This window comes from Anolis sagrei, chromosome 6 (genome assembly GCF_037176765.1).
Source record: "Anolis sagrei isolate rAnoSag1 chromosome 6, rAnoSag1.mat, whole genome shotgun sequence".
Classification (NCBI taxonomy): Eukaryota; Metazoa; Chordata; class Lepidosauria; order Squamata; family Dactyloidae; genus Anolis; species Anolis sagrei.
Genome location: NC_090026.1, coordinates 12,867,183 through 12,880,451, shown reverse-complemented (window position 1 = coordinate 12,880,451; position 13,269 = coordinate 12,867,183). Strand labels below are relative to the sequence as shown.

Here is a 13,269-nt window from a genome sequence, read left to right as displayed (position 1 = left end):
CCCAGTTGTCAATCATTCTTGTTGCCACAATCTTGGGTTTTTTTAATGTTTAACTGCAACTCAGCTTTTGCACTTTCTTCTTTCACCTTGATTAGAAGGCTCCTCCAATACTACAGTTCAAAAGCATCTATCTTCCTTTGCTCAGCCTTCCCTATGGTCCAGCTCTCACATCCAGAGGTTACTATGGGGAATACCATTGCTTTTTATTATATATAAATTATATAGTATATATATATATACCATAATATTATACAGTACTATAGTATATACTACATCATAGTATGTTATTATATTATATTCCTATATTATAATATATATATATATATATATATATATATATATAAATTATAATATATAACATAATAATATTATACAGTACTATAGTATATACTATATCATAGAATCATAGAATCATAGAATCAAAGAGTTGGAAGAGACCTCATGGGCCATCCAGTCCAACCCCCCGCCAAGAAGCAGGAATATTGCATTCAAATCACCCCTGACAGATGGCCATTCAGCCTCTGTTTAAAAGCTTCCAAAGAAGGAGCCTCCACCACACTCTGGGGCAGAGAGTTCCACTGCTGAACAGCTCTCACAGTCAGGAAGTTCTTCCTCATGTTCAGATGGAATCTCCTCTCTTGTAGTTTGAAGCCATTGTTCCGCGTCCTAGTCTCCAAGGAAGCAGAAAACAAGCTTGCTCCCTCCTCCCTGTGGCTTCCTCTCCCATAGTTATACATGGCTATCATATCTCCTCTCAGCCTTCTTTTCTTCAGGCTAAACATGCCCAGCTCCTTAAGCCACTCCTCATAGGGCTTGTTCTCCAGACCCTTGATCATTTTAGTCGCCCTCCTCTGGACACATTCCAGCTTGTCATTATCTCTCTTGAATTGTGGTGCCCAGAATTGGACACAATATTCCAGGTGTGGTCTAACCAAAGCGGAATAGAGGGGTAGCATGACTTCCCTAGATCTAGACACTATGCTCCTATTGATGCAGGCCAAAATCCCATTGGCTTCTTTTGCTGCCACATCACATGGTTGGCTCATGTTTAACTTGTTGTCCACGAGGACTCCAAGATCTTTTTCACACGTACTGCTCTCGAGCCAGGCGTCCCCCATTCTGTATCTTTGCATTTCATTTTTTCTGCCAAAGTGGAGTATCTTGCATTTGTCACTGTTAAACTTCATTTTGTTAGTTTTGGCCATTCATCTCTTTAATCTGTCAAGATCGTTTTGAATCCTGCTCCTGTCCTCTGGAGTATTGGCTATCCCTCCCAATTTGGTGTCCTCTGCAAACTTGATGATCCTGCCTTCTAGCCCTTCATCTAAGTCATTAATAAAGATGTTGAACAGGACCGGGCCCAGGACGGAACCCTGCGGCACTCCGCTCGTCACTTCTTTCCAGGATGAAGAGGAAGCATTGGTGAGAATCACCGTCTGGGTTCGTCCATTTAACCAATTACAGATCCACCTCACCGTAGTTTTGCCTAGCCCACATTGGACTAGTTTCCTTGCCAGAAGGTCATGGGGGATCTTGTCGAAGGCCTTATTGAAATCCAGGTATGCTACATCCACGGCATTCCCCGCATCTACCCAGCTTGTAACTCTATCGAAAAAATATAATAGTATTATACCATAATATATACTATATTATACTATGTTATTATATTATATTACAATATTATAATATATATATATATATATATATATTACAATATATAATAAATACTATTGTACCATAATATATATTATATTATACTATGTTATTTTATTATATTACAACATTATAATATATATTGCAATATTATAATATATCACTCTTTAGTATAGATCTGCCTGCCAGCTCCAAGGCTTTTATACCAAAGTGGGCGTGGCTTTATTTCCCCCCCTAGAGGTGGGTGTGGCGTTGAAAGCCACCGCCCAATGAGGCTCCAGGTGGGCTGTTCCATTCGGAAGGAGAAAAGGGGGGAGGACGAGATTCCTTTTTCCTCCTCCTCTCCTCCTTCCTGTTAGACCAGCCCAATTCGCATTCTTTCCCCCCCTCCCTCCTCATCCCACACTTCCCCCTCCCTAAGTGGGCGGGGCTTAATTTGACATATGGGGGCATGGTTTGGCTTCCTATTTGAGAGCCCAGCCAATTAGGAGGGAGCAGCAGAGAGGGAGGGAGGGGGGAGTCCTTGGAGGAGAGGGAAAAGTTTTCCCAACTCGCCCCTCCTCTCTCTCCTGAAACTTTTATTTAAGTATTAAAGGCAGGAGGAGGAGGAGGAGGAGGCATTAGACCCTCTCCTGGTCCCCAATTTCAATTTTTGGTGGGGGAAGGTCAAGACACCAAAGTGGATCACTCCCTTAGGTTCCATTGCCCCATTTCCCCCACTTCTTGGGGGAAGAAAGAAGAACTCAGGATGGGAGCAGCCAACTGTGAAGATGAAGACCTGGAGTTCAAGCTGATTTTTGGAGAGGAAGAGAAAGAACCCCCTGCTATGGGAGTCCCCCTGGATTCAGGTAAACAAATAATAATAATAATAATAATAATAATAATAATAAATATTTCTTTGAAGTTAATGCAACATGTGCTTAATTCTGTATTGCAATTAATGCAATATGTTCTGATGTGGCTGATGCAGCGAGGAAATTGTATTTTAGGGTCAAAGTGAACGCTCCCATCTTCCGACACAGCTTGAGAATGCGCCTAGTCAAAACCCCAAATGGTAATTTAGCCTTAATTAATATTTGCAGGCGTTTCATACAGATGAGTGAGGTGTGTTGCATTGTCAAAGGCTTTCGTGGCAGGAATCACTGTGTTGCTGTGAGTTTCCTGGACTGCATGGCTAGGTTCCGGAAGCATTCTCTCCTGACGTTTCTCCCACATCTATGGTAGGCATCCTCAGAGGTTGTGAGGGCTATTAAGAAATAGGCAAGTGAGGTTTTTACGTGGAATAATGTCCAGGGTGGGGGAAAGAACTCTTGTCTGTTGGAGGCAAGTGTAAAGCACTGTATGGCTATGTTCTGGAAGCATTCTCTTCTGACATTTCTCCCACATCTATTATATGCATCCTCAGAGGTTGTGAGGGCTATTAAGAAATAGGCAAGTGAGGTTTCTATGTGGAATAATGTCCAGGGTGGGAGAAAGTACTCTTTTCTGTTGGAGGCAAGTGTAAATTGGCCACTTTGAGTAGCATCGAATGGGCTTCCAGCTGCAAAGTCAATCAGTGAGGGTCTCTGCGTAGAGGTCGGTTGGAAACTAAGCAAGTGGAGTTTATATGTCTGTTAAATGTCCAGGGTGGGAGAAAGAACTCTTGTCTGTTTGAGGCAAGTGTGAATGTTGGAGTTCGCCACCTTGATTCGCATCGAATGGCCTTGCAGCTTCAAAGCCTGGCTGTTTCCTGCCATAGATAGCAGGGTATAAATAAATGTAATAATAGGTAAAGGTTTCCACTTGACATTAAGTCTAGTCGTGTCCGACTCTGGGGGGTGGGGGGGGGGGGGGAGGTAGTGCTCATCTCCATTTCTAAGCCAAAGAGCCGGTATTGTCCATAGACGCCTCCAAGGAAATGTGGCCGGTATGACTGCATGGTGCGCCATTATATATAATACAATAATAATAATAATCGTGCCATAGATAGCTGGGTATTAATAATAATAATAATAATAATAACAACAACAACCCTTGCATAGTTAGCAGGGTATAAATAATAATAATAATAATAATAATAATAATAACCCTGCCATAGATAGCAGGATATAAATAAATAAAATAATAATAATCCTGCCATAGATAGCAGGGTATAATTAATAGTAATAATAATAATAATAATAATAATAATAATAGGCTTGCTGTGAGTTTTCTGGGCTGTCTGGCCATATTCCTGAAGCATTCTGTCCTGAGGTTTTGCCCACATCTATGGCAGGCATCCTCAGAGGTTGTGAGGTTTTGTAGGAAACTAGGCAAGTGAAGTTTATATGTCTATGGAAGGTCCAGGGTTGGGGAAAGAACTCTTGTCTGTTGGAGGCAAGTATGAATGTTCCAGTTGGCCATCTTGATTAGCATTGAATGGCCTTGCAGATTCAAAGACTGGCTGATTCCTGCCAAAGACAGCAGGGTATAAATAATGGCCACCTTGATTAGCATTGAATGACCTTGCAGCTTCAAAGACTGGCTGATTCCTGCCATAGATAGCAGGGTATAAATATAACAACAACAACAACAACAACAACAATGTATTGTCAAAGGCTTTCATGGCCAGAATCACTGGGTTGTTGTAGGTTTTTCCGGGTTATATGGCCATGTTCTAGAGGCATTTTCTCCTGACGTTTCTCCTGCATCTATGGCAAGCATCCTCAGAGGTAGTGATGTCTGTTGGAAGTAGGAAAATGGGTTTATATATCTGTGGAATGACCAGGGTGGGACAAAGGACTCTTGTCTGCTGGAGCTAGGTGTGAATGTTTCAACTGACCTCCTTAATTAGCATTTGATGGCTTGGCAGTGCCTGGGGGAATCTTTTGTTGAGAGGTGATTAGATGTGCCTGATTGTTTACTCTCTGTTTTGCTGTCGTAATTTACAATAATAATAATAATAACAATAATACCCTGCTATCTATGGCAGGAATCAGCCAGTCTTTGAAGCTGCAAGGCTATTCAATGCTCCAGATGTGGGTGAAACGTTAGGAGAGAATGCATCTCGAATATGGCGATACAGCCCAGAAAACTTTAGAAGAGTGTTTCTTCCAAGGCTTTTTTTTAATCACAGGGAAGAATGTGAGCGAAATAGTCAGCAAGAGATGTATCTTATTGTACTTTTGACTAAAGGTGCATCTATACTATGGAATTAATGCGGTTTGACACCACCTTATCTGCTGTGGATTACTGGCAGTTGTAGTTTTGCAAGGTCTTTCGCCTTCCTTACCAAAGAGTGCTGGGATCTCATCAAACGACAGCTCCCTTGAGTCCATAGCATCGAGCCACGGCAGTTAAAGTGGGGTCAAACTGCATTAATCCTACAGTGCAGATGTCCCCAAAGAGAGAGAGAGTGAGAGAGAGAGAGAAAGAAAGAAGAGGCAGAGTTCTATGTCAAAGGGATGGCTAAACTGGTTTTTGCAGATGCTATGTGTCTGTACAAAGAGAGAAGTCATGCTGTTTAATGATAAGGTATGTTTAATGATAAGTCTTGTTACAAACACGTCTGTTGGTTTTAAGTGACCCATGCTCTGCTAGCCTTGGCTGCAATGCGGCGATTGAATCCTTGCCGACTCTGTCAGGTTGTTGTAAAGCAGGCCTGGGCAAACTTGGGCCCTCCAGGTGTTTTGGACTCCAACTCCCACAATTCCTAACAGCCGGTAGGCTGTTAGGAATTGTGGGAGTTGGAGTCCAAAACACCTGGGGGGCCCAAGTTTGCCCAGGCCTGTTGCAAAGCATATTCAATGTCCGAGGGAGAGAAAGTAGTTCCATAAATCTGGGCTTGTTTGAAAAGTATGCAGCATGGTAGCAATCATGGTGGGAAGAGCATGCCCAGGCACTGGTGATGGAAAATATTGTGAAATATCGCAGCCAGACTATTATTATAATGGCATGGCAGCTTTTCCAGAACATTTTAATAGTTCGTGAATTAGGCTTCCATGATCATTGTTGTTCACATCTGTCTGAAAGTGGTGTAATAAAGGCATTCCAGGTTCTGGCCAGATATTGGGCTCTTCAGGCCCTTCCACGCAGCCAGATAACCCAGAATATCAAGGCAGATCATCCACAATATCTGCTTTGAAGTGGCTTATCTGAGTCCAGTAGCCAGATTTTGTTCATTTTCATAGTTTCCTCCTTTCTGTTGAAATTGTGCACATGCTTGTGGATTTCAATGGCTTTTGACTACCCGTATTTTTTAAAAATTCTAAAATTAGTGTGGTAAATAAAGAGCAACACTCAGAAAACTGGAAAATTCTGGACATGAAACAATCAGAGCCAGCTAACACCTCCCAACAAAGGATTACCCCAGGCAGGAAGCAGCCAGGCTTTGAAGCTGCAAGGCCATTCAATGCTAATCAAGGTGGTCAGTTGCAACATGCGTGCCTGCCTCAAAAAGACAAGAGTTCTTTCTCCCACCCTGGACATCATTCCACAGGTATATAGACCTCACTTGCCTAGTTTCCAACAAACTTCGCAACCTATGGGGATGCCTTCCATAGATGTGGGCATAACGTTAGGAGGGAATGCTCCTGGAACTTGGCCACACAGCCCAGAAAACTCACAGCAATCTTATTATTATTATTATTATTATTATTATTATTATTGTTATTATTATTACTACTACTACTACTACTACTATTATTATTGTATTTATACCCTATCTATGGTAGGAAGCAGCCAGGCTTTGAAGCTGCTAGGCCATTCAATGCTAATCAAGGTGGTCAGCTGCAACACGCGCCAGCCTCAAACAGACAATTGTTTTTTCTCCCACCCTGGACATCATTCCACAGATATATAAACCTCATCTGCCTAGTTTCCAACTGACCTCACAACCTCTGAGGATACCTGCCATAGATGTGGGTGAAACGTCAGGGGAGAATGCTTCTGGAACATGGCCATACGGCCTGGAAAACTCACAGCGACCCAGTGATTCCGGCCATGCAAGCCTTCGACAACACATACAGTAGAGCAGTGGTTCTCAACCTTCCTAATGCAGCAACCCCTTGTGGTTACAGTTGCTCATGTTATGGTGACCCCCAACCATAACATTATTTTCGTTGCTACTTCGTAATTTTAATTTGCTACTGTTATGAATCGTAATGTAAATATCTGATATGCAGGATGTATTTTCATTCACTGGACCAAATTTAGCACAAATACCCGATACGTCCAAATTTGAATACTAGTGGGGTTGGGAGGGGGGATTGATTTTGTCATTTGGGAGTTGTAGTTTCTGGGATTTATAGTTAAACTAAAATCAAAGAGCATTCTGAATTTCACCAATGATGGAATTGAAACAAACTTGGCACACAGAACTCCCATGACCTACAGAAAATACTGGAAGGGGTTGGTGGGCATTGACCTTGAGTTTTGGAGTTGTAGTTCACCTACATTCAGAGAGCACTGTGGACTCAAACAATGATGGAACCTGTCCAAACTGGGCATTTATAGTTCACCTACAATCAAAGAGTATTCTGAGCTCCACCATCGATGGAATTGAACCAAACCTGACACTCCGAACTCCCATGACCAACAGAAAATACTGGGTTTGGAAGGGCATTGACCTTGAGCTATCGAGTTGTAGTTCACCTACATCCAGAGAGCACTGTGGACTTAAACAATGATAGATCTGGACCACACTTGGCACGAATACTCAATATGTCCAAATGTGAACACTGGTGAAGTTTGGGGGAAATAGAGCTTGACATTTGGGAGTTGTAGTTGCTGGGATGTATAGTTCACCTACAATCCAAGAGTATTCTGAACCACATCAATGATAGAATTGAGTCAAACATCCCACACAGAAACCCCATGACCAACAGAAAATACTGTGTTTTCCAATGGTCTTTGGCGACCCCTTTGACACCCCCTTGCGACCCCCCCCCCAGGGTCCCGACCCCAGGTTGAGAAACACTGCAGTAGAGTCTTGCTTTTCCAACATAAATAGGCCAGCAGAACGTTGGATAAGTGAAAAGTTTGGATAATAAGGAGGGATTAAGAAAAAGCCTTTTAAAAGTCGAATTACATTATGATTTTACAAATTAAGCACCAAAACATAATGTTTTACAACAAATCGACAGAAAAAGCAGTTCAATACACGGTAATGTTATGTAGTAATTACTGTATTTACGAATTTAGCACCAAAACATTGCAATGTATTGAAACAGGTGTGGATCCGTGCTGGAGGGAGACTGCGTTAGATAATACAGAACGTTGGACGCGCGAAGGTTGAATAAGCGAGACTCTACTGTATGTTGAATGGGTTGAGACTTTGTGTGATACGAGTTGAAAAACTATAGTGAAATGTGTTGCAGGATGTCCCGCAAAAACCTTTCCTATGTTTTCATGACAGAACCCAATTAGGAAATGGCATTTATAACCCAGGAACTAAAATCCTATTACGTAGTGATAGGCCCCAAATCAATGTATGTTTTTGTAGGCAAGTGCCAAAATCAGAAAAGCTTCCCTAATGCCCATCAGGATTTGGGTAAATGTGTTGTCGAAGGGTTTCATGGCTGGAATCACTGGGTTGCTGTGCCATGTTCCAGAAGCATTCTCTCCTGATGTTTCGCCCACATCTATTGCAATCATTTGGGTAAATGATTGCATTTCCAAGGCTTTCCCCACAAACTTTTCTTTTCTTAACTGTCTTTTATTTTCCTGATGCTTTCTTCATCTTTCAAAGTCAAGCTGCTCCTCTCCCAATTTTTTTTCCGGACGAACTCTCAGTGGTATTGTTATTTTGGCTGGATCTGCTGCTGCGGCACCTTTAACAAATTTAGTAGGATGCGAGCCCTTCTTTCGTGGGCCAAACCCCACTGCTGTCGGATGCTTGGAAAGCGGTCACGTCAGGCGGCGAACTTAAAACTCAAAATATCACGTTTGGAAATCCAGGCTTTGCCTTCCAAAATGGAAAAATGTGGGTTGCGTGACATGGATTTCTACAGGCGTAGTTGAAAAATGAGCAAGGGAGGGGATGGGGAGGAGGCGGAGGCGGTGGCGGCAACACGGAGTGCATTTCCCCTTTCTCTGTTATGCTTTTTCTCTTTTCCAAGATGGAATTTGGAACTCCCCCCCCCCCCCAAGCTGGTTCTTGCCATTCTCCATACACTTCTCACAATTCACAGTTGGGATGACGGCATCTACACTGTCAAATGAATGCAGTTTGACGCCACTTTGAACCACCATGGCTCAGTGCTGTGCAATCATGTGAGCTGTAGTTTTGCAAGGTCTTTAGCCTCCTCTGCTGAAGAGTGTTGATGCCTCACCAACTTAAGACTCATAGGATTCCATAGCATTGAGCCATGGCAGTTAAAGTGAGGTCAAACTGCATTAATCCTACAATGTAGATGTGTCTAGAGAGACAGAAAAAGGTAGCTTTTGGATCACACAGAGCTCCATGTTTACTTGCAGGTAATAATAATAATAATAATAATAATAATAATAATAATATACTTTATTAATATTCCGCTCTATCTCCCCAAGGGGACTCAGAGCAGATTACCGAATACATATATAGCAAACATACAATGCAGTTATACGATTAACAACAATGACAGAAAACACACAGACAGAGGCCCCCTTTTCATCTACAGCAGTGTTTCTCAACCTTCCTAATGCCACAACCCCTTAATACAGTTCTTCATGTTGTAGTGACCCCCAACCATAACATTATTTTCATTGCTACTTCATAACTCTAATTTGGCTACTGTTATGAATTGTAATGTAAATATCTGATATGTAGGATGTATTTTTATTCACTGGACCAAATTTGGCACAAATACCCAAAATGCCCAAATTTGAATACTGGTGAGGTTGGGGGTGGGGATTGATTTTGTCATTTGGGAGTTGTAGTTGCTGGGATTTATAGTTCGCCTACAATCAAAGAGCATTCTGAACTCCACCAATGATAGGATTGAACCAAACTCGGCACACAGAACTCCCATGACCAACAGAAAATACTGGAAGGATTTAGTGGGCATTGACCTTGAGTTTGGGAGTTGTAGTTCACCTACATGCAGAGAGTACTGGGACTCCAACAATGATGGATCTGGATCAAACTTGGCATGGATACTCAATATGCCCAAATGTGAACCCCCTGTGGAGTTTGGGGAAAATAGGCGTTGACATTTGGGAGTTTTAGTTGTTGGGATTTATAGTCCACCTACAATCAAAGACTGTTCTGAACCCCGCAAACGATAGAATTGGGCCAAACTTCCCACACTGAACCTCCATGAGCAACAGAAAATACTGTGTTTTTTGATGGTCTATGGTAACCCCTCTGACAACCCCCCCCCCATGAACCCCCCAGGGGTCCTGACCCCCAGGTTGAGAAACGCTGCTTTAACATCTTTAATTTCCTGTTGACTTTGTGTCTTTTCTGAGTTTGGGCCTATGATTGTCAAGGGCTGGGTCTATGTTGCCCTATATCCCAGGTTCTGATCTCAGATTATCTGCTTATCCCAGACTATCTGACAGTGTAGACTCATATAATCCAGTTCAAAGCAGATAATCGGGATCAGATTCTGGGACATAGAGCAGTGTAGAACCAACTATGGTAGAATGATGGGACTTGGTTGCAGCCAAGTTTGTGTCCCTGAATTATCCTGAATTTGGCACTGCAGAAACTAACAATCCTATATGAACTATAGGACAGTTTGTGGTGACCCTTGGCTGCTGCATGTCTGGTGCCTTAATCCTTGCCTACTCTATAGGGTTGTTGTAAAATATCTTGCAAGTTTTGCCTGTTACTGTGCCTTTTCTGGGTTTGGGCACATGATGATCATGGAGAGGATAATGGGGCTCAGTTGCAGCCAAGTCTGTGTCCCTAAATTATCCTTATCTTGGCACTTAAAAATGATATGAACTATAGGAGTGTTTGTAGTGACCCTTGGCTACTGCATGTCTGACGACTGAGTTCTTTCCTATTCTACAGGGTTGTTGTAAAATATCTTGTAATTTCTGCCTGTTTCTGTGCCGTTTTTGGGTTTGGGCACATCATGATAATGGAGAGGATAAAGGGGCTCAGTTGCAGCCAAGTCTGTGTCCCTAAATTATCCTTGGCACTTAAGAAATTAGCAATCCTATATGAACTATAGGACAGTTTGTGGCGACCCTTGGCCTCTGCATATCTGGTGACTTAATCCTTTCCTATTCTATAGGTTTGTTGTAAAATATCTTGCAGTTTTTGCCTGTTTCTGTTCCTTTTCTGGGTTTGGGCACATGATGATCATGGAGAGGATAAAGGGGTTCAGTTGCAGCCAAGTCTGTGTCCCTAAATTATCCTTATCTTGGCACTGAAGAAATTAACAATCTTGTATGAACTATAAGACCAATTGCGGTGACCCTTGGCTGCTGCACGTCTGGTGGCTTAATCCTTTCCTATTCTATAGGGTTGTTGTAAAATGTTTTGTAATTTCTGCCTGTTTCTGTGCTCTTTCTGGGTTTGGCCATATGATGATCATGGAAAGGATAAAGGGGCTCAGTTGGAGCCAGCATTGTGCCCCCAAATATCTTTGCCCTGGCACTGTAGAAACTGGCAACCCCATAGAACCCGTAGGAAAGGCGGAGGTAGGAAACTGGGATATTTTTCCCCCCTTTCCCAGCGAGAAAGGTCAAACCGTCTCTGGGCATGCAGCGTCTGGTTCAAATGAAATCCAGATGGGAGCCGAAAAGGGCCTCAGGATCCCACAGCATTGAGCCCTCCCTAGACTGGCCCTGGTCCAAAGCCTTGAAATCCCCACCGGAGGGGAGCAGAGGTGGAATTAAAGAAAGGGGGGAAACGAGAGAAGGAAAGAAATGGCAGCAAATGGGGAAGGGGAGATGCCTTTCCCCCCACACACCCCTTCTCTTTCTTTCTTGCATACGGTTTCAACTAGCTTCTTGCAACAGTGCAATTTTCCTTTTCGTCTTGTTTCCTCAGCAACTGGGGTCCTTGCCAAGCGAGCCTGGGGCTTTGGGAAATGGCCCTTTAATTGGGTTCAGATGGCAACCCCTCCTTGGCAGTCTTACCCCCCTCTTTGCCTTCATACCTTCTCCCTTTCTGAATCCTGGGGTTTGTCTCCTGTCCACAAAACAGGGTGGAGGCCTGGAGAAGATTGGCCCAAGGCTGGGGGAAACTTTCTAAACCCCCTTTCCCTTTGCCAAAAGTTCTCCGAAAGTATTTGTTTCAAAGGTGGAAAAGGGGGGAGCTTTTGGACTTTTTCTTCTTCTACTCTCCCTTCCTTGGATGGAAGCAAAGTGCAAGTTCAGGATTGAGAATAGAAGCACATTAGGTTCCTCCTGATGTCAGACTCCGGCTCCCATTAGCCACTGCCAACCTGGTGGCAATGGTAACCTGCCAGATGTTGCAACTGGGTTACAAGTCCTCCCACCCCTGTGGAGCAAAAAAGCAAAAACATCCCTCTTCGAAACAAAACATGTATTATTTGTTGCTATTTATGGCGTGACATTGACTTCCTGCTTTCCCTCCAGCAAACTCTAAGAAAACTATATGGCTTTATCCATACAGGGGCCCAACTATATTTACTTATTTATTTAATTTTATTTACAGTTTATTGTCAAAGACTTTCATAGCTGGAATCACTGGGTTGTTGTAGGTTTTTCAGGCTGTATGGCCATGATGATGATGATGATGATGATGTTCTAGAATCATTCTCTCCTGACGTTTCGCCTGCATCTATGACAGGCATCCTCAGAGGTTGTGAGGTCTGTTGGAAACTTGGAAAATTGGGTTTATATATCTGTGGAAAGTCCAGGGCGGGAGAAAGAACTCTTGTCTGTTGGAGTTAGGTGTGAATGTTTCAGTTGGCCACCTTGATTAGCCACCTTGATTTGATGGCCTGACAGGTTTTAGGTGTGGCTTGTTACTGCCTGGGGGAATCCTTTGTTGAGAGGTGATTAGATGTCCCTTATTGCTTCTTGTCTGGAGTTCCCCTGTGTTTGAGTGTTGTTCTTTATATGCTGCTTTCATGGTCTTTTCCTTTCTGTTGATATTGTCCACATGCTTGTGGATTTCAATGATTTCTCTGTCTAGCCTGACATGGTGGTTGTTGGAGTGGTCCAGCATATCTGTGTTCTCAGATAATATGCAGTGCCCAGGTTGGTTCCTCAAGTGCTCTGCTATGGCTGACTTCTCAGTTGAATTAGTCTGCAGTCAGGCATGTAGCCAGGGGAGGGGGGGCTTGGGGGGCTTCAGCCCCCCCCCCGAAATTCTGATGGTGGTCCGCGAGAAGGCCTTATTGGTGCATTATTTAAATTGTTATGTTCATTCATATCATGATCTGATCACCATGCTCAATATATCCCATATGCATGGGGGTATTGGGGTAACAATACAAAAGGTTTGCTAGGGCAGACCCTCTTTCACTCAGACTCGCCCCCCCCGAACCAAACTCAGCCCCCCCCCCCCCGAAACAAAATCCTGGCTATGGGCCTGTCTGCAGTGCCTTTCATGTTCCTTGATTCATGTTGAGGCAATGCTGCTGCAGTTGGTGGTCCCTATGTAGACTTGTCCACAGCTGCATGGTATACGGTAGACTCCTGCAGAGGTGAGAGGATCCCTCTTGTCCTTTGCTGAACGTAGCATTTGTTGGA

General features: G+C 43.2%; 1 protein-coding gene across 1 annotated transcript in view; it reads left to right on the top strand.

Moving 5' to 3' along the window:
- The first annotated feature begins 2,141 nt into the window (after window positions 1-2,141).
- Window positions 2,142-13,269, top strand: part of NFATC4 (nuclear factor of activated T cells 4) — a 54,082-nt gene continuing 42,954 nt past the window's right edge. Inside the window, exon 1 of the mRNA XM_060780116.2 lies at window positions 2,142-2,501. Coding sequence (XP_060636099.2) covers window positions 2,402-2,501 — 100 coding nt within the window. The 5' untranslated portion in view covers window positions 2,142-2,401. The remainder of the gene's footprint in view (window positions 2,502-13,269) is intronic.